Genomic DNA, 20453 nt, shown 5'->3' on the forward strand with positions numbered 1-20453 from the left:
AATTGGGCCTTCATGGGCCAAGAGAAAGGTGGGAGTCAGACTTGGGCATTGTAACTGATGAGAGATGCTGATCTGACTTGTGCTGGGAAAGCATGACCACGGTCATCAATGCAAGGAGCAGGCTGATGCAGTATAACTTTTTGCATCAGCTGTATCTAACATCGTAGAAAATAAACAGGTCAAAACCAGAACTCTCGGACTAATGCTTCAGATGTGGCATTGCAACCGGGACGTTCATGCACACATGTACCAAGGTAAGGCCCTTTTGGGTAGATCTAGGCCAAGTCCTGGAGAAAATTATAGGCAAGTGATTCCCTCAGGACTCAGAGCTATTCGTCCTGGGAAACATAACATACATAGGGCTTACAATGAAGCCATCCAAATTTCAAATCCAATTTGTGTTAATCGTATTGGCAATGGCCAGGAAGTGCATTGCGGCTACATGTCCAACTCTAGTCTTGATATCGAATGATGGAACAAGGAAATGCAAAGCTGCGTTCCCCTGGAGAAAATAACCTGAGAAACAAATACGGTACCTTTTGTAAGATCTGACAGCCATTTATGCACTACATAGGTGCATAGCGGTGATTGGTTTCCCCATTCCTTGCTGCAGCTTCCTCTCCCTTGCACTGATCCCGATCAAGGAAAGTCAGGAATGAATATTGGCCCAGAGGCTGCCCATTGATCTGCGACAATCCCGCCCCTTATTATTTATTTTCCTGGTGTTAAAGTTTTGTGTTTGTTGGTTGAAGTTTGAGTGAGTAGTCTTGTTTTGTGTGTGGGGGGAGGGGGTTGGTAGACACACAGGGTTATATATAGTCATAAGGAAAATGAATTGAATGTGAACTGCCATTGTTGGCATGACACTGTATATGGCTGTTCAAGCTTGTGTGAAAATATAAATAAAATATTTATAAAAACCATGTATTCTGCACTATTGATTTAAAGTCGGCATACCTCTCTGCCCAGAGGACCACCAATACTCTGTCTTTGAGGCAGATGGCCACCTCTACCTTTTCCTGAGGGTTCCCTTTGGAGTCATCAATGGGGTCTCGGTCTTCTAGCAAGAGATGGACTGCATGGTAGACCAGTGCAAGCTGCACGCCACATTCCCATATCTGGACAACTTCACCATTTGTGGCCATGACAGGAAGGATCAAAATGCCAATCTCCAAAAATTTCTCCAGACCGCCATACTCCTTAACTTTACATACAATAAGGATAAGTATAAGTTACGCACAACTAACTCGCCTTGCTATCCTTGGCTGCGTTGTGGAGAACGGAGTCATTGGCCCCGATCCCAACTGCATGCGCCCTCTTTTGGAACTCCCCCTTCCCCATAGCCTTAAGATTCTGAAAAAGTGCCTGGGCTTCTCATACTATGCCCAGTGGGCCCCCAATTATGTGGACAAGGCCTGCCCCCTCGTCAAATCCACCTCTTTTTTCCTGACTTCAGATGTCTGTGTGGCCTTCAGCTGTGTCAAGGTGGACATTGCCAAGGTCACGATGCACACAGTGGACAAACCCACCGGTTCCAGGTGGAGAGTGATGTCCAACTTTGCCCTGGCCACTGCCAGGCATGCAGAACTGTAACCTTTTTCTCCCCCACCCTCCAGGGCCCCAAAATTCGACAATCCTCAGTCATAAAGGAGGCTCCGGCCATTGTTGAGCCAGTACAGTACTGGAGACACTACCTTGCTGACTGACCAACATTAGTTGCTTTTATGTTCAACAATCAGCAGGTTAAATCAAAAATGATAAGATACTGAAGTGGAGAATCAAACTTTCCACCTACAATTATGATATCTTGTATTGGCCTGGGAAACTCAATGAACCTTCCGATGTCCTATCCCATGGAACATGTGCTAGCATACAAATAGACTGGTTACAAGCCCTCCATTGTGACCTCTGCCATCCCGGGAACATCAGGTTCTTTCACTTTATCAAAGCCCGCAACTTCCCTTACCCCATTGAGGAGATCAGGACCATGACCTCATTGCACCCAATGCGGGAAGAAAGGCCACTTCACCAAGGTGTCCCTTTCCAGGCTCGTCAGGAGTGCTGTGGCCCTCAGTGACCAGCTGTGAGCCCTCCCGAATGCCACCCCGGGCGACGCCATTACTCGCCCCGCCACTTCCGCCCTCACTGCTGACGTCACTTCGGGTCACCCAACTGAACCAACTCCACATGTGTCCACTGGGTGCCTCCACCTTTGGCCAGCTGGCCCCCGACTGCTGCAATGCGCGCACCCCATCAGTGAGATGAAATGGTCAACGTGGGCATATACCCAATCTCCCACTTGACGCATCCCACGTCTCAGAAGGAAGCCACTGGCTGCTACATGCCACATCCATCGGGGAGCAGCAACTTGGCCACCGAGGTGGTCCTCGCATCCACCACCTTATAAAGGGACATTCCCCATTGACTTGGGCACTCAAAGATGGACTTCGCTGACAATGGGAAGCTATTAAAATGCCTGTTTGATAGCGGTAGTACTGAGAGCTTTGTGTACCCGAACGTGGCCCGGACATGAAAGCTCAAAATCTATCCCACCAATTTTTCCATCGCCTTCGCTGCCCAGGACCCCAGTCATCTTAGGGCTGGACTTCCAGTGCCACCTCCAAAGCCTCACCCTGGCCTTCAGCGGCCCCCTCCCCCTGCTCCACACTCCACAGGATACAGCCTAGCAACCACCTTCAGTCCACCTGCAGCCTCTCCACACTACGGGTAACCCCTTCATCTCTCTTCAACTACCTTACGTCATACAGCAAGCCCATAGCTGCCAAGAGCAGGAGCTATTGCGCAGCTGACTGGAGATCCCAAGTCCTAGTGGTAAAAGAGGGTAGCAAACTGAGGATGGTCATCAATTATAGCCAGACCATAAACTTGTACACCCAACTGTATACCTACACTCTACCCCAAATAGCCGACATGATCAATGAGATAGCCTGCTATAAGGTCTTCTCGACAATTGACCTAAAGTCGGCCTACCACCAGCTCTCTATCCACGGCCAGGATAAACCATATACCGCCTTCAAGGCAGTCTGGCTGCTCTACCAGTTCCATTGGGTCCTGTTTGGGGTCACTCTGTCTTTCAGTGGAATATGGACTGCATGGTAGACTGGCACAGTCTAAGAGTGACCTTCCCATACTTGGACAATGCACCATCTGTGGCCATGACCAGCAGGACCATGATGACAACCTGCAGAGATTTCTCTGGATGGCCGAGGAGCTGAACCTCACAACAAAGAGAACTGCGTGTTCAGCACCACCTGCCTCATCTTCCTAGGGTGCATTGTGGAACATGGTGTCATTGGTCCTGACTCAGAACGCATGCATCCTCTAATGGAAACTGCCCCTCCCCCACACAGTCAAGGCCCTCCGTAGGTGCCTTGGGCTCTTTTCCTATTACTTCCAGTGGGTCTCCTGTTTTTCGGACAAGGTCCGCCCACTGGCCCAAGCCACTACCATTCCCCTCCCCCCCAAGGTGTAAGCGGCTTTTGCTCATATCAGGCAGGACATCACCGATGCCACGATGCATGCTGTGGATGAGGACACCCCATTTCAGGTGGAGTGCAATGCCTCTGATGTTGCCTTTGTGGCCACCCTCAACCAAGTGGCTGACCCATGGCCTTCTTTTCCAGGACCCTTCACAGTTCTGAGCTCGGACACTTTGGCATTGAAAAGTAGGCCCAGGCAATCATGGAAGTGGTCCACCACTAGTGCCACTACCTAGCAGGCAGGAGGTTCACCCTTCTCACCAACCAATGTGCAGTGGCGTTCATCTACAGTACCACCCATAAGGGCAAGATCAAGAACAATAAGATCTTGTGCTGGAGAGTCGAGCTGGCCATGTTCAGCTACAACATTCAGTACAGTCCAGGGAAGTTCAAAGACTCTCCCGATGCCCTGTTCCAGACCTGCGCCACTGTGCAGTTCAACCAACTGCAGGTGCTGCATGACACCCTCTGCCACCCAGACATCACACGCCTGTACCACTTCATCAAGTCCCGGAACCTCCCCTTCACCATCCAAGAAGTCCGGACCACGACCGAGTCATGCAGGGATAGTGCAGAGTACAAATCGTGCTTCTTCCACCTCCATAAACCCAGGTCGTCAAGGCCACTTGGCTCTTCATGTGGCTCAGTATCAACTTCAAGGGCTCCCTGCTTTCCACAAACAAGAACATCTATTTTCTCGTGGTCGTAGATGAATACTCCCGTTTTCTCTTTGCCATCCCTTGCCCTGACACTTCCACAGTCACTGTTATCAGGGCACTGACACAGATCTTCACCATGTTTGGATACCTGGCATTCATCCACAATGACCAGGGGTCTGTCTTCATTAGTGAGGAGCTGCACCAGTATCTGGTAGCGCAAGGCATTGTGGCTAGTAGCATGACTAACTACAACCCGAGGGGCAATGGGCAGGTGGTGTGCAAAAATGAGGTGATCTGGAAGGCAGTCCTGGTCCTGAGATCCAAAAGCTAGACCTGAGATCTAAAAGCTGGTCCATTGACTTATGACAAGAGGTCCTCCCTGAGGCACTCCATGACATTAGGTCGTTCTTGTGCACGGCTACTAATCAGACTCCTCACGAGTGCATTTTCTTGTTCCCCAGGAAATTGGCGTCTAGGGTCTCCCTCCCAGCTTGCCTCACATCTCAGGGACCAATTCTCCGCAAACACATGCGGGCCCACAAGTCTGACCCGCTGGTCGAGCAGGTGCTCCTCCTCCATGCTAACTAGAACTACATCTACAACAGGTACCCCAATGGCCGTGAGGACACTATCTCGACCAGGGATCTGGCTGGCACCAGCAGGGACCCCACCCCCCAGCATCACAACCCAGCCCAACCTCTCCTTGGCCCACCCAGGATTGGGGGCTGAACTCCTCCCTCTGCCCCTCCAAAGGGCCCCACTCCTAGTGGACCAGACACACCTGGCCACCCCCCCCCCCCCCTCCCAGACAGACATATAGATAGACACCACTCTGCCCACACCGATGCCTGCCACAGCTATGCTGGACCCAGCCAACCCTCAGGAAACCATGTCCTCACCGACCTTTGACCAGAAGCCAACCCTGTGATGGTCCCAGAGACTTCGATGGCTGCTGGACTGCCTGAATTTGTAAATACCACCTGGCACCATTTTTGCATACCACCCCCAGCTAGGACTTGATTTTAGAAGGGGGTGAATGTGGTAATATGACCACCAGCCTATTGCAGGGGGTGATTTCTGTACCTGCAGCAAGACACCTAAGGGGCTGCCTCCACCTGGTCGGCTGTCAATTAGCCGATCTGAATATAAACTTGTGCCGGCCTCTCCTGAGCCAGTCACATGGGGAGCCACCAAGGCATGAACTTGTGCTCAGACTTTTACTGGAATAAAGCCTGTTGTACAGTCTTTTCTGAGTTTGTGCTTGCTTGCTGCTACCTCAATGCACCACAATCCCATCTGTACCCTCATAATTTTACATAACTCAATCATATTGTCTTTTAACTTCCTCCACTCCAGGAAGAACAGACCTAGTTTCTCTGGTCTTTCCTCATGAAGGAACTGCTTCATCCCTGGCTGCATCCTGGTAAATTTCTGCAACCTTTCCAGTACTGTCACATTTTTTGCATGGTGGCCAGAACTTATAAAGTACTCTAGCTGAGGTTTGACCAAGGTTTTATAAAGTTGGATCATAACCTCACTACTTCTATATTTGACACCCTATCTAATAGCCATTATTTCATGTGTCTTAGCCAGGTTATGTATTTGTATTCCCACCTTCTATTCCTCAATATTCCCTGACCCAGCTACGCATGATGTTTGTCCTAGCTTTGTGCATATTCTCAAAATGCACCACTTCATGCATTTGGATTAAACTCCATTTGCCAAATTTCAGTCCATTTTACTAACTACCTTCCACACTATAAACAACTCAGCCAATTTCTGTCATCCACAGACTTATTAATCATGCCTCCCATGTCCACATCCAAGTCATTCATGTACGTGTATTACAAATTGCAATGGTCCCATACCAGTACTCACAGGCATCCATCTGCATAAACAATCCTTTACCATTGTTTTCTATCTCCTTTTGCCACACCAATGTTAGATCTAGTTTGCTAACTTGATGTGGACCCCATAGACTCTAACATGATAAACTAGATTCCCATGGTGGGACCTTAACAAAGTCCATGCAAATCATCTATTGGCCAGCCTTTTTCAATACATTGTTACCTTTTCAGATAACTCAATCAAATTGGTCAGATGGATTCTACCTTTGGCTAATTTCTGATTAATCACGGCCTTTCCAAGGAATTAATCTGCTCCCTCAGAATTTTTTTCCAAAATCTTTTCTATCACTGATGTAGTTAGACTCACAGGTATTTAGTTACTAGGTTTTTCTCTATGCCTTCTTGAAAAGAGGAACTATCTTTTCTCTCCCCCTGACATTGGGTAACATGCTTGTGTCCAGCAAAGATTTAAAATTCTTAGTCAGAGCAGCAATAATCCCTTCCCTTGTCTTCTCTATCACCCTGGAATAAATCCGATCTTGTCCTGGAGAACTATCCATCTTTAAGCCTCCTACAGCACCAAGAACCTCTTCATTTATGGAGAGTTGTATGAAGCCTTCACCTGCAGTTTATTTTGAATTCTCCAACTGCAAAGTATGTTTTCTGTTAAACTGCTTTATACTTTATCAGTTTATTATGCATAAAATGTGATGCAAAATACTTATTACTTCACTAACAAACTTTGTATTTTGTAGGATTGTTGAAAGGGGGTATTACAGTGAGAAAGATGCTGCAGATGTTGTCAGACAAATTCTGGAGGCAGTTGCTGTAAGTAATCTAATCTTGAACATTCTGAATTTGACTGTTTACTATATTATACTGCAAATTTCAATTGACAGTGTACAAATGGATATATCAGTGTACTCAAACGAGTAGGCTTGGTGAGTGATTCAGTGGGGCCTACACTATTTGGTTATCAGCCTCTTGTGGCCAAGTTCATTTGCATTTTTTATTAATTGTAAAAGTGCCATTTGTGCCAAAAGCCAGTATCTGAATGACCTGGATGGCCTTGGCCATAATCTCAGATAGACTTGTGCAGTGCTGTGTTGAGGTATCAGAACCTGTATACTTCTTTTGTGATTGAGGGACAAGGTTGTAGTCATTGGAGCTTTGTGTTGTTTTTCAGAATGAGAGTAACATCAGAACTGCACTGAGATGTGAAGGACAGTGGGAAGTGGATGATGTTGGGAAGATGAACTTAGTGCCTTGTTCTTTGTAAGGAGAGAAGCATCACAGTTAGGATCAGTGCTGACAATGTTTTACATTGCACTCCATAATGCTTGGGTGAAAAACACATTTTTCCTTAGTTTGTCCTTGCGCTCCACAGGGTTAAATACGTAATCACACAATTTGTGTGTGGTTAAAGTGCACATTCCAGATTTTATTCAAGATTATTTCTGCACATTCTGGTTTGACCATGTAGAAATTACAGCACTTTTTATACATAGTCCCTTCATTTCAGAGCGCCATAATATTTGGGACATAGCATGTATATTAAAGTAGTCATGTTCAGTACTTTGTTGCATATCCCATGCATGCAATGACTGCTTGAAGTCTGTGATTCATAGACATCAGCAGGTGGTGGGTATCTTCTGTGGTGATGCTCTGCCAGACCTCGAAAGCAGCCATCTTCAGTTCCTGCTTGTTTCAGGGGCTTGACCCCTTTACGTTTTCTCTTCTGCATATGGAAGGCATGCTGAATTGGATTTAGATCAATTGACTGACCTACTCTAATACAAAAAGGAAAAAACTAACAAAAAACACCTGAGCAGCTTATTCTGAGGGTTACATTTATTTTGTACTTCTTGGTTACTTCTGTAAATCAAAAGAACAAAGGTAAGACTATATCTCATCTGGAAGAGTAAATATATCTAATCACATTAGAAATATTTACATCATATGAAAATAAGACATAAAAGGTCAACATGTATCTTCAAATTTCACCTGGACATATCTTGTCAGACCTTGAGGGTTTATCTACTCTTATTTGCTTCACAATAGCAGTCACCTCCTCATCTTTAATCTGTATTGATTCCAAGACCTCACTGCTAGTTCTCCTAACTTCCCTTGACTCAGTGATATTTTCCTGAGTAAATACTGATGCAAAAACCAAATTAAGTCTCCCCCATCTCTTTTGACTCCATATAAAGCTAACACACTGATCTTCAAGGGGATTAATTTTGTCCCTTACTATCCTTTTGCTCTTAATATATCTGTAGAAACCCTTAGGATTTTCCTTCACATTGTCTGTCAAAGCAACCTTATGGCTTCTTTTAGCCTTCCTGATTTCTTTTTTCTTGCATTTTTCATACTCCTCAAGAATTTCATTTACTCCATTTTGTGTATCCCTGCAATACACCTCCCTTCTTCCGAACCAGATCTCCAATATTCAGTGGCGTAGCTATGTTCTAAAGTTAGGGGGTGCGAGCACAACACATACCAGATGGTAAGTCGGTGATTGAACGGCGTGCCGCACTGATTTTTTTGTCAGGTTTGTACCGGAGTGGGAGGGGGGAGGGTGGTTAGCCCTCAGACTGGAGCAGGATTGGGGTCGTGTTGTGTTGGTGGCATCGGATTGATTGGGAGGGGGGGTGGGTGAAGGAACCATTTTTGAAAAATGTGCTCGGGGAAGCGGTCTCTTCCCCTGCAACCCCCTAGCTATGCGCCCTTGAAAATCCTGGTTTCCTATGCCTGTTAACTTTGCCTTTAATCCTGACAGGAACATGTATACACTTGCCTCTCAAAATTTCACCATTGTAGGTCCTACACTTACCTCGCACATCCTTTCCAGAAAACAACAACCCAATCTACGCATTCTAGATCCTTCCTCAAAATGGCTTTTCTCTAGTTTAGAATCTCAACCCAACGACCAGACCCATCCTTTTCCAGAATTAACTTGCAACTAATGGCATTATGATCACTGGACCAAAAATGTTCCCCTACACATACTTCTGTCACCTGTCTTGCCTCGTTCCCTAATAGGAGATTCAGTATTGCACTCTCTCTAGTTGGTACCTCTATATATTGGAAAACTTTCCTGAACTCGTTTGACAAACTCCAAGCCATCCAGCCCTTTTACAGTATGGGAGTCCTAGTCAGTATGTGGAAAGTTAAAATCTCCTACTATCACAACCTTATGTTTTCTGCAGCTGTCTGCCATCTCTACTGATTTGCTCTTCTAATTCTCGCTGGCTATTGGGCGGTCTATAATGCAACCCCATGAGCATGGTCATACCTTGTTCCTGTACCTCAGCTCCATCCATATACCCTCAGTCGACAAGTCCTCTGGTCTGTCTTGCCCAAGCTCAGCTGTGATATTTTCCCTGACAAGCAATGCCATTCCTCTCCCTTTCATCCCCCCATTCTGTCGGGTCAGATATAACAGAAATCTGAAACATTGAGCTGTAATTCCTGCCCCTCCTGCAACTAAGTTTCACTGATGGGAATAATGGCATAATTCCACGTGCCAATCCATGCTCTAAGCTCATCTGCTTTTCCTACAATACTCCTTGCTTTGAAATAGATGCACCTAAGAACATTTCCAATGTGCATAAATTTTTCACGCAATCTCCTCCACTCCCCTATCTGTTCCAGTACTCTGGTTGCCATACCCCTGCAAATTTAGTTTAAACCCTGCTGAAGCAGCACTAGGAAACCTTCCCACAAGGATATTAATCCTCTCCAGTTCAGATGCAAACCATCACTTCAGAACAGGTCCCACTTTCCTTGGAAGAGAGCCCATTGATTCAGGAATCTGAATCCGTCCCTCCTGAACCATGTCCTTAGCCATGTGTTAAGCTGCATGATCCTTCTATTTCTAACCTCACTAGCTTGTGGCATGGGTAGCATTCGTGAGATCACAACCCTAGATGCAGTTTTTGTCCTTCAACTTTGCACCTAACTCCCTGAACTCTCATACCACCAGGGATCTCAATTCCTTGCACAGAATCTCTTAACTGTCCCTCTAACTATGGAATCCTCTATCTCTGTAGCTTGCCTCTCCTCTTCCCATCTCTTCTCTTCTTAGCCACCAGACCAGACTCTATGCCAGAGACTTGATTGCTGTGGCTTGTCCCTAGTACATCATCCCCCCAAACAGTATCCAAAATTGTATACTTGTTTTTGAGGGGTATGGTCACAGGAGTGCCCTGTACTGCCTTGCCTGTTCCCTTTCCCTTTCTGGACTGTCACCCATCTACCCTTCTTCTGCCTCCTAGATGTGATAGTATCTCCTGCTTATTAGTCTCCCAAATGATCCAGAGTTCATCCAATTCCTTAACTTGGTTTATAAGGAGCTGGATGCACTTCTCACAGATAAAGTCATCAGAGATACTGCTGGCTTCCCTGACTATCCACATGCTGCAAGAAGAGCATCCCCCTACCCTGATTGCTAGTCCCACTGTCCCTGTGCCTTTCTGCTGAATTTGTTTTGTTCCTCTATTGGGATGTCCTCACCTCAGCCCCTTCTTGCTGAAGCATCTTGAGCCAAAACCTTACCACTCTAACTCAGAAAATTCTAACAATGATTACTCCACTACAGTCCCTCTGTTTTATAGTGATGCTTGGGTCACCTGACCTCAAATGCCCAATCATATTTCAGGAAGTGGGATCCCACAATCTGGGTGTAACCACCTATTCAAAAGTTTTATCTAGGACTTGCTCAGGTATCCAAGTGATGCTCAGTTCATCCATCTTGAGCTCCAGTTCCTTAATTTGGCCTTTCAGAAGCTGGAGTTAGCTGCACTTCGTGAGGTGTAGTCATTAGGGAATCCATCAGCTTCTATGAATTCCCACATCCTACATATCTGGCATTGCTTTTGCACTTTACACCAAGACAAAATCAGGAATAACAAAAGGAAAAAAAAACTTACTCTTCTTACCTGATTCTTTAGCCTCAGCCTGTTCTTTCCAAAGCCACAACTCCCTACTCCTACACTTGGCCACTTACACAATGGCTGCTCCAAAAATTGTTGCTTCGCTTGTGCTTGCTTTAATTTTATTTGTTCCTGCTAATGAATTGTGATTTGATTGGTTTGCTAAACTATCAAGCGTCATGAATGCTCCTTTTTAATTTCTTCTTGACCAATGTGTAACTGTTAGCGAATCGATTGGTCCAATAACGTGCCAAGCTCCGCAAGTACTCCTTTTCATCTCTTCTCCCCTATCTGTGTATAGCTCTTCCAGAAAATCAATTGGTCTACTAAAGTCCGCCAAATGTCTAAAATTGTTCAAATGTGTTTTTTCTCTGGGGAGCAAAATATATTTTTCAACACTGCCATTATATAATTGTTATTTATTGCTTTAACCTCCACTAAGAAAAGAATTGCAAATACTTTTCAAAATGGCTGTTTAAAAAGTTGACTTTAAGTTAATAATATTAAAGCAAAATTTTCCAGACACTAAAAAATGTGCCTCCCTTTATGTGACAAAGAATTCTCAGTGGTTTTGTGTCACATCTTAAGGAAAATGCATTGGAACATTTTGCTGCATGAAAAGTACTATATCATTGTTAGTGTCATCTTCAACCTAAACCTTCAGAAAAAAATGATACATGTATTGTCATAGAAACATATTCCAAAATGTTAGTATATTTGCAGTTGTAAGACAAACTATTTTTAATGTAGACTCAGAACTACAACAATATACGTTCTCAGCCAATTACTTGATGCTCAATTCTGTATACCAAAAAAAAGTTTCTATGGTTGCTATAGTTAAAGTAGCAGTGGAAAAAATGGTTAAAATTCAAGTTTGTTTTTTGCAATCATCGATTATTGTAAGACCATTGAAACTTTTAGCTTGATGGTAATATTTGCTATGAAAAAGATTGAAACGTAGCATTTTTATTTTGCATTATTCAAACTTTGGCAGGAATGTAATTATGCAATGATGTTTGTCCCCATTTGATTGTGTTACAAAATCAAACCAGCAACCACAAAGAAGGCATATCACACAGGGGTAAAGATGAACAACTATTTTATTAACAAAAATTCACCTTCAAACTTTAATTCAAAATTCCCCCCTTTTATAATAATGCCCAGTGGTTACTATGAAAATTTCTATAACAGTGTAAAACTAATAAATCCCCCAGCCTAAATATAACAAGTCCACAGAAAAACTTAGATGCAAAACAAACACAAAGCACACAAGACTCACAAAACTTTGATCTCAACTGAAGCAAAGATCATAAACAAAATTCAGTTTGTTTGGTAAACTGAAGCCAAAAGATCTTTGAGAGAGAGAGAGAGAGAGAGAGAGAGAGAGAGAGAGAGAGAGAGAGAGAGTGAGAGCACACAAAATTCAAAGTTGTCTCCTTGTGTTGCTTGCAGAGAGAGGAACAACTGGCTTGGTCTGGATCCTTTAGGCTGCCTTCAGAATGTTCATCCCTTTTTGAAGTCCCAACATTCTAAACTGTCTTCCAGTCAATGACTCATGTTTTGGGCCTCCTTCCACTCCACAGCACCCCCAGTGGTGGTTTATCGTCCAAGTCCAGAAATTTTTAGATCATTTTCTGCACATGCTCAGTCCGTCTCCCACTCTCTTAGCAGTCCACCTTCACCTTGGCTCTCTAAGGCAAACTATCAGTTTTCAACACAAAACGACACAACACATAGGCCAACACACAACACAGAACTCTGTAACAATTGAAACTAGATGTCTCTGTTTTAATTACTTCACTTAATTTAAAAAACATGGCCCACTTTCCATTTCTCTAGGGCAACGTCTCTGCAAAGGCAGAAATTCTTGGTGAAATCACTACAGTCTTCAATGTGTCAGTACATTCTTCGCTTGATTAATTAAAAAGGTATTTGAAAATCAAGATCTCTGACCTGGCAAAAAAAATCTCATAGTCTACATGGCAGCAATGATCCTTGCCCTTATGTGTTTGAAATCTGGATTACCTACACCAGGCACTTTTCAAGGCTTTAAAAACTACCACCAATGTCATCTCCATTTAATCTCCCAAATGCATTGGAACAAAAAGTATCTCAAACCAGTGTACTCCAGCAGGTCAACATCACCATCCCCAAGGCTCTAGTTACTCTCAGACACCAGACACCCAAATGAGATGCTGTTCTCTGTGCTCTATTGTGGGACGACAGTGCAAGGTAGACCTTGAGGAATGTTCAATAATTTGCTCAAAATATGATTTGAATAAATGCACCATACCCAGTGACTTCTGGCCCAAGACTATGCATATTGGAGAAACATGTATTGAGAACCAGAAGCCCATGCATCAGGAGCATACAGAAGCCCTATGAAAGAGACAGAAAAAGAGCACCACTAAATGAATTCCCATCTGTTCACCCCAAAAGCTACTTTCACCCCCCATCTGTGGATGTCTGCAGTTTCCACATTTGCTTATTAGTAATTTCCAAAACCCATAAAAAATGGAGTGGAAACGAGACACTTGATCCCAAGGGACTACCTAAGAAGAAGATGTCTACAGTCTAGCACAAATAAGCAAACTATAAATAATTAATATTTCCAAATTAATTTTTGTGTTTCTGGAATTTTAAAATATTGATTTTTTTTGTGTTTTTGTGTTTTTATCTTGCATTCTAAAAATCAGGTCATTTTTTCTTGCACTAAGATCTCATCTGCAAAATATACATTTATAAATGAGTCAACAATTATTTGGCATGTTTTATTGAAAGGGGTTGTCATTATTGAAAACTTTATTGACATATTCTATACTTCACATAGTAATCATGTAAATGTGTAAAAGAAGTCACTAATATTGCAATTAGGATTGCACCACTGGATTTTACTTGCTATGATTTCCAAATGCCACTAATGAGGGTCTACAAGGAGGCTATTAGTAAAATATAAATGACATAAAAAATAAAAAGGAGTAGTGTTAGGTTATGGTCCTGGGATTGACCTCCAATCCATTTCTCTGCAGCAATCATACCACTCTGTGATTCAGCTGGCCAGAATGCTCTCGATTGAGCTCTTATAGAAGGTTGTCATGATGATGACTGGTACCCTTCAGCCTTCTCAGGAAGTGCAGTCACTGTTATTTTGTGAAGTGTATATTTACAATCATCAAATCTCTTTAATATTCATGACAATTGCTTTACATTGAAATTTACTTTGCTTTTTGAGGATTCAACGAAAAGAAACTGAGCAATGTCTTGGAGGATATGACACATATTTAGAAAGTATATTAAATATATACAGTATTATAGGTTATTATGTTATGTCTATTTATGTATATTAATTCACTACAACAGAACTACCCCCAGCCATCTTGGACCTCACCATGCCACTGGATCTGGGAGGGGATGTCGAGAGGATGGGCCTGGACCTGTGCAACTCCTACACACCTAAATCCATTCACACCCACGCTGTTTCTTTCTGAGGAGTGGAGTATCCTCATATCAAACCTCATATCATATCTGCTGCTTCTGAGGTGGGGGTGGGGGGGTATGTAGTGGTGCTACATCGGCACTACAACTCCCAGGAAGCATCAAACCAGCCACATGACGCCAGTGCGTAATGACATCAGCGCTTGTCGAGTGCGTGATTCTGGCTTTTAATAAGTTGCGCGGGTGATGAAGAGTAAATCCTTTCAACTCTCAGTAGAAACGCCTTGTGTGGTTATTTCGTCGTGTCCTCTGCAATTCCAGTAGCTAAAACATCGATGATGAAGACCATTATGATCCTTTGGTTTCTCCTTCCTAAAGTCCACAGTCAACTTCTTAGTCTTCCTTCCATTGAGAGCAAGATTGTTGTTCTGGCAGCACACAACCAGATTCCTGATCTTCATCCTACAATCTGACACATCATTACCCATCATTCAACCAACAAAGAAGATGCAGCCAGCAAATCCTTAAACCTACATTTATCATGAAACAAAGATTCTTGAAAAACATAGTTCTGAAGTTAATATTTACAGTAGTTTAGTAATCATATTTGTTGCAAAAATGCTTGCATCAAAAATAAATAGGAATATTTTCGTACAATTTATCAAAATAAGTTATAATAAGAATCATGGTGTTAGTCATTTTTATATGTCTGCATTAGTATTGCACATGATTTACTCTGTATCATAGAGGATAAAACAATTTCATTACAACTGATGTTATATGTTAGTAAATGTATTCCTTTCTTACTTATACTTTTAATTTTTTAAAATCTAGTATTTGCATGAAAATGGAATTGTTCATCGTGATCTCAAACCTGAAAATCTTCTCTATGCGTCTCCAGCTCCAGATGCATTATTAAAAATAGGTAAGCTGTGTAAAGCTGATTTTATAGAAGACGGGTTTTCTCTGGTTTCCTCCAACCCTCCAAAACATGCGGGGTTTGGTTTGTTAATTAGATGTAATTTGGTGCACAAGTTTCATGGCCCGGAACACAGACAAGTCTTTCCATAGCTCCATGTACTGTAAAATCCAAACCACCCGTCAATTGGAAGACCAACACCTATTATTGCATCTGGGCACTCGCCAACCTGATGGCATTCTTCCTCTCTTCTCCATCCCTCTGTCTTCTTTCCTCCAGTTCTCCATCCCCTTCCCTATCCATTCACAGAGCCATACCCCCTTCCCTTGTTTGCTGGTGTGACCTCCCTCCTTTATCCACCTTTTACCTCCTGCCTGTGGGACTGTGCTCTTCCCTGCCTCTTCCCATCATAATTAGCCCTACCTCAATTATCCGCTTTCCCATTTTATCTGCTTTTATCCTGGTCCATAGCTATGCTAAAGTTCAAGGAGTTATAGTCATTATCACCAAAATGCTTCCCCACCAAGAGGTCTGTTATCTGACCAGGTTCATTATCCAGTACTAGATCCAGTATGGTCTCTTCTCCATTCAGCTGGTCCACATACTGTGCCAGGAATCCTTCTTGGACACACCTGACAAATTCTGCCCAATCTATCCCTCTTGCAGTCAGGAGGTGCCAGTCAATATTTGGGAAGTTGAAGTCTCCCATAACAACAGCCCTGTAATTCCTAAATCTGCCTACTTAATCTGCTATTTGGGATCCTATCGACTACTCCCAGTACAGTGATTAAACAGATGTCTTTTGGCATTTACCATTGCTGCCCTGGGCATTGCCAATGCCCCAGCAATCTCTTCCCTCTCTTCCTGTAGAAAGCTGCCTTATATCCCATTTGGACCTGGGAACTTAGCTATCTGAATGCTTTTAAGAAGTTCCAACATTTCCTCTTCTTAACCTCAACATGCTCCAGCATGTTTCCCTGTTCCACATAGATCCTGATATTCACTAAGTTTCTTCTCCCGTGTAAACACTGAAGCAAAGTATTCAATAAATCTCCTCTGTGTGGGTACATGTTCCCCCCTTTATCTCTGGGTGGTCCTGCATCACTCTCATCGTACCCCTGTTCTTCATGTAAGTATTGAATGGCTTAGGGTTTTCCTTAATCCTGCATGCCAAGGTCTTCTCATGCCCCATTCTAACTCTCTTAAATCCCTTATTAAGTTCCTGGCTCCCTTATCGTGAGCCCTTCCTGATGTTTTCTCCCTAAAATTGATTTGGTTGAAGGAGAAAGGGTGTGGGGTATTGGAGGATTGTTTTTCAGATTGGAGGACAATTGGTAGATTTGCATTTTCGTACATTAAATTTAAAAAGGGTGCAGAGGAGATTTTCCAGATTACTGTCTGGATTAGAAAATGTCTTGTGAGGAAATGTTAAGCAATCTAGGGTTTTTCCCTTGAAGCAACAGACAGTGAGAGGTGACTTAATGAAGATATATAATATTATGAGAGGCATAGATAGGGTGGGCAACTATTTCTTTTCCCAGGGAGGCAATGGCCAGTGCGAGGGAACATCTGTTTAAGGTGAGTAGAGGAAAGTTTATGGATTTCAGGTGTAGTTTTTTTTTACACAGGGAGTGGTTGGTACAGTATTTGGAATGCACCGCTGATAAAAATAGCAACATTTAAAAGATACTTAGATAGGTACAGGGATGTTTAAAAAATGAGGGGTTATGGATGGTGAAGGAGGGAAAGATTAGATTGATAGTAGATTGATATGGACTGGCACAACATTTTGGATGGAAGGGCCTGTACTGTGATGTTCTTTTCTATGTTAAGCCAAAGCTGGAATGCCAGGGGCCAGGAGAATGTTATAGAACAGAGCTACAGGTACATAGTTCCTTGAAAGTGGCAGCATGGGTTGAAGAAGGCTTTTACTATGCTTGCCTTCATTGGTCAGGCATTGAATACATGGTTGGGATGTCATGTTACAACTATTCAAGTCATTGTTGATATCACACTTAGATTATTGTATATAATTCTGATCATCTTGCTTTAGAAAATATGGCATTAAGCTGAAAAGGGTGCAGAAAAGATTCAGAAGGATGTTACTGGGACCTGAGTGCTTGAGTTACATGAGTCTAGATAGGCTAGGACTTTTTTGTTTAACTGGAGCAAAGGAAGGCAGGTGATCTGATGGAAGTATAGTATGTAAGATCATGAGGCATAGAGATAAAAGAATCATTGTAGGGTTTTCCCAGCATGGAGTAGTCTTTTTAATCACACATGCATTCCTTCACTCCCCATACACTAACTCCATTCTTCCCACTCTGTGAGTTCCAATAGCTAAGGTTGTAACAAGGTGACAGATTGACAGTTTGTAAATTCCAACAACAGATGCCTGACAGTAATTGCAATATGCTTGGTTGAAATTGGTTGATGGAAGTCTTTCTGATGCTCTTTCAAAAAGTTGAACTTTAATTTGTATTTGAGTAAAACAACAGTTGCGATAGAACACAGAACAATACAGCACAGTACAAGCCCTTCGGCCCTCGATGTTGTGCTGACCCATATATCCCTTCCTAAAAAAAGTACTAAATCCTTCCTACCCCCATAATCCTCTATTTTTCTTTCATTCATGTGTCTGTCTAAGAGTCACTTAAATGCCTCCATTGTTTCAGCTTCCATTACCATCCCCGGCAAGGCGTTCCAGGCACCCACAAATCTCTGTAAAAAAAAAATTAAGCCTGATGTATTCCCTAAACATCCTTCCCTTCACTTTCTATATATGTCCTCTGGTGTTTGCTGATCCTGCCCTAGGAAATAGGTGCTGGCTCTCATAATCTTGTAGACCTCTATCAAATCTCCTCTCATCCTTCTACGCTCCAAAGAGAAAAGTCCCAGCTCTGTTAACCTTACCTCATAAGACTTGTTTCCCAATCCAGGATACATCCTTGTAAATCTCCTCTGTACCCTCCCCATAGCTTCCACATCCATCTAATAATGAGGTGACCAGAACTGAACACAATACTCTAAATGTGGTCTTAACAAAGATTTATAAAGTTGTAACATGACCTCTACTCTTGAATTCAGTTCCCCATTAATGAAGCCCAGCATCCCATGGGTCTTTTTAACTATCCTATTAACCTGTGCACAACCTTGAGGGATGTATGGAGTTGTACCCCAAGGTCCCTCTGTTCCTCCATTAACCCTGTACTCAGCCTTCTAGTTGGTCCTTCCAAAATACATCACCTCACACTTGTCCAGTTTGAAATCTATCTGCTACTTTTCTGCCCAACTCTGCATCCTGTCTATATCACCTTGCAACCTTCAGCTCTATCCATACCTTGTTGTGATCCACAAACTTACTGACCCATCCTTCCACCTCTTCATCCAGGTCATTTATAAAAATCACAAAGAGCAGGGGTCCCAGAAAAGATCCCTGCAGCACTCCACTAATCACCGACCTCCAGGCAGAATTCTTTCCTTCCACTACTACTATGGTGCATCCATTGTACTGTTTGTATTGTATGAGCTGGTCCGCCCCCCTGAACCTGTGACTCCTCCTTCCTGGAAATCCGTATAAAGCAGTTGTTCTCAACCTTTTTGTGCCCTAGGCCCCACTTTAATTTTTCAAAAAAATTAACAGAAAAAAAGTTATATAGTCAAAATAAGTTTTAATTAAATCATTTACTGCAAGTGTATTTCAATGCAATTAAGGTTGGGAATACAGTGGAACACATATTTCATATTCAACTACTACTTCAATATGGCAACCATCTCAAACACACATTCAACAATTGTCGTCACATCAGTGGGAACCTTGCCCCGACGCTGGCTGCAGATTTTTTTGATTCACGGGACTAATTTTGTTAGTTTTAACCTTAAATCTCCACATTTTGCAATTTTCAGTTGGTTTCTCTTAGCTTGTAGCACTGAAGCCACATTTGACTAAATAAGATGATGGAAAATATATCAATAATTCCCTTGCTAAAGTAATGGAGTTTGAGTGTTTCTTTTTGATCTCGTTAGACAGCCACATCACATCTTTCACAGATTCATCATGTTGCAACTCAAATAACTCCTCTTGGTATTACACTGGGGCTTCAGATAAGTCCACCAGCAATGGCTGAGCTAACCAAGAGGGAAAATCCATTGCCTTTAAAATCACAAAATCTATCATTGAAGTTGGTAACCAACACTTTCAAATGGTCAACAATGACATTTGTAGCAGCATCGGTTACCTCACACTTATTCAATAAATAGAATTGACTGAAATTTCTGGCAGAAATATTCCTTTGGCATGATTCTAAAAGTGTTATGAATCCAAATATCTTTGCTTTTGTGTCAACGAACATCATATTGCTACTTGGAGTTGCTTGTTCAATATACTTAGTTTCTCAAAAATGTCCTCAAGTAACTCATATAAGCTTTGCCATCTATTGTTAGCAAGAGCTTCATTTCTGATTTGTCCTTTAAAAACTTGCTAAAGAGATCAAATAGTTACATAAACCTTTTGAAGCAGTTTCCCTTTGACAACCACCTTACTTCAGTGTGAAGCTATAATCTCATGTTATCTGCATTTTTATTGACACAAAACTGCTTAAACAGATGTTTACATTTGGCATTAGCTTTGATGGCATTGATACACTTGACCACAGAATGCAGTATCTCGTGTAGAACAGGATAAAAACTTTCTTGGGAACTAAGTTTACGCTGTGGAAGTAGTCGACCTGGCTAAAGCACTTGAGACAGCGCAGCTGAAAGGAGAGGTCTTCTCGGGGAATGCGGTCACCACGTGGGGAGCTCGTGCGCCGTGACCTTGGGGCGCAGGATCTCAGGTCACTGCCGCCACCTTCAAGCACCCAAAGAGCTACTTCTGCGGACATGTGAAGCATCCCCAAAAGATCTGCACAACCCAAAATGCTTCGTGCTCCTACAGCAGCGCTGCATGTTGCCATCTTTGACCGCGCCACTTCCTGCTTCACCTCTGTCGTGATTTCCAGTTGCGGGAAACAGCTTGGCGGGGTTATGGAGGTGGCAAACCAGGACAGTACCACTTCTGGCGGTGAGGAGCTGCACCACGTGCACAGCATGGGGACAGCCATCTTGGCAGGTGCCCCCAAACCAACTCTACAGCAGCGACTCAGACAGCAACCAGATTT

General features: G+C 43.1%; 1 protein-coding gene across 8 annotated transcripts in view; it reads left to right on the forward strand.

Moving 5' to 3' along the window:
- Positions 1-20453, forward strand: part of camk4 (calcium/calmodulin-dependent protein kinase IV) — a 126652-nt gene that overhangs the window by 61240 nt on the left and 44959 nt on the right. For all 8 annotated transcript variants that reach the window (XM_069892772.1, XM_069892815.1, XM_069892766.1 and 5 more), the window contains 2 exons: positions 6762-6834; positions 15210-15300. In XM_069892772.1, coding sequence (XP_069748873.1) covers positions 6762-6834; positions 15210-15300 — 164 coding nt within the window. The remainder of the gene's footprint in view (positions 1-6761; positions 6835-15209; positions 15301-20453) is intronic.

Source organism: Narcine bancroftii, chromosome 1 (genome assembly GCF_036971445.1).
Source record: "Narcine bancroftii isolate sNarBan1 chromosome 1, sNarBan1.hap1, whole genome shotgun sequence".
NCBI classification, from domain to species: Eukaryota; Metazoa; Chordata; class Chondrichthyes; order Torpediniformes; family Narcinidae; genus Narcine; species Narcine bancroftii.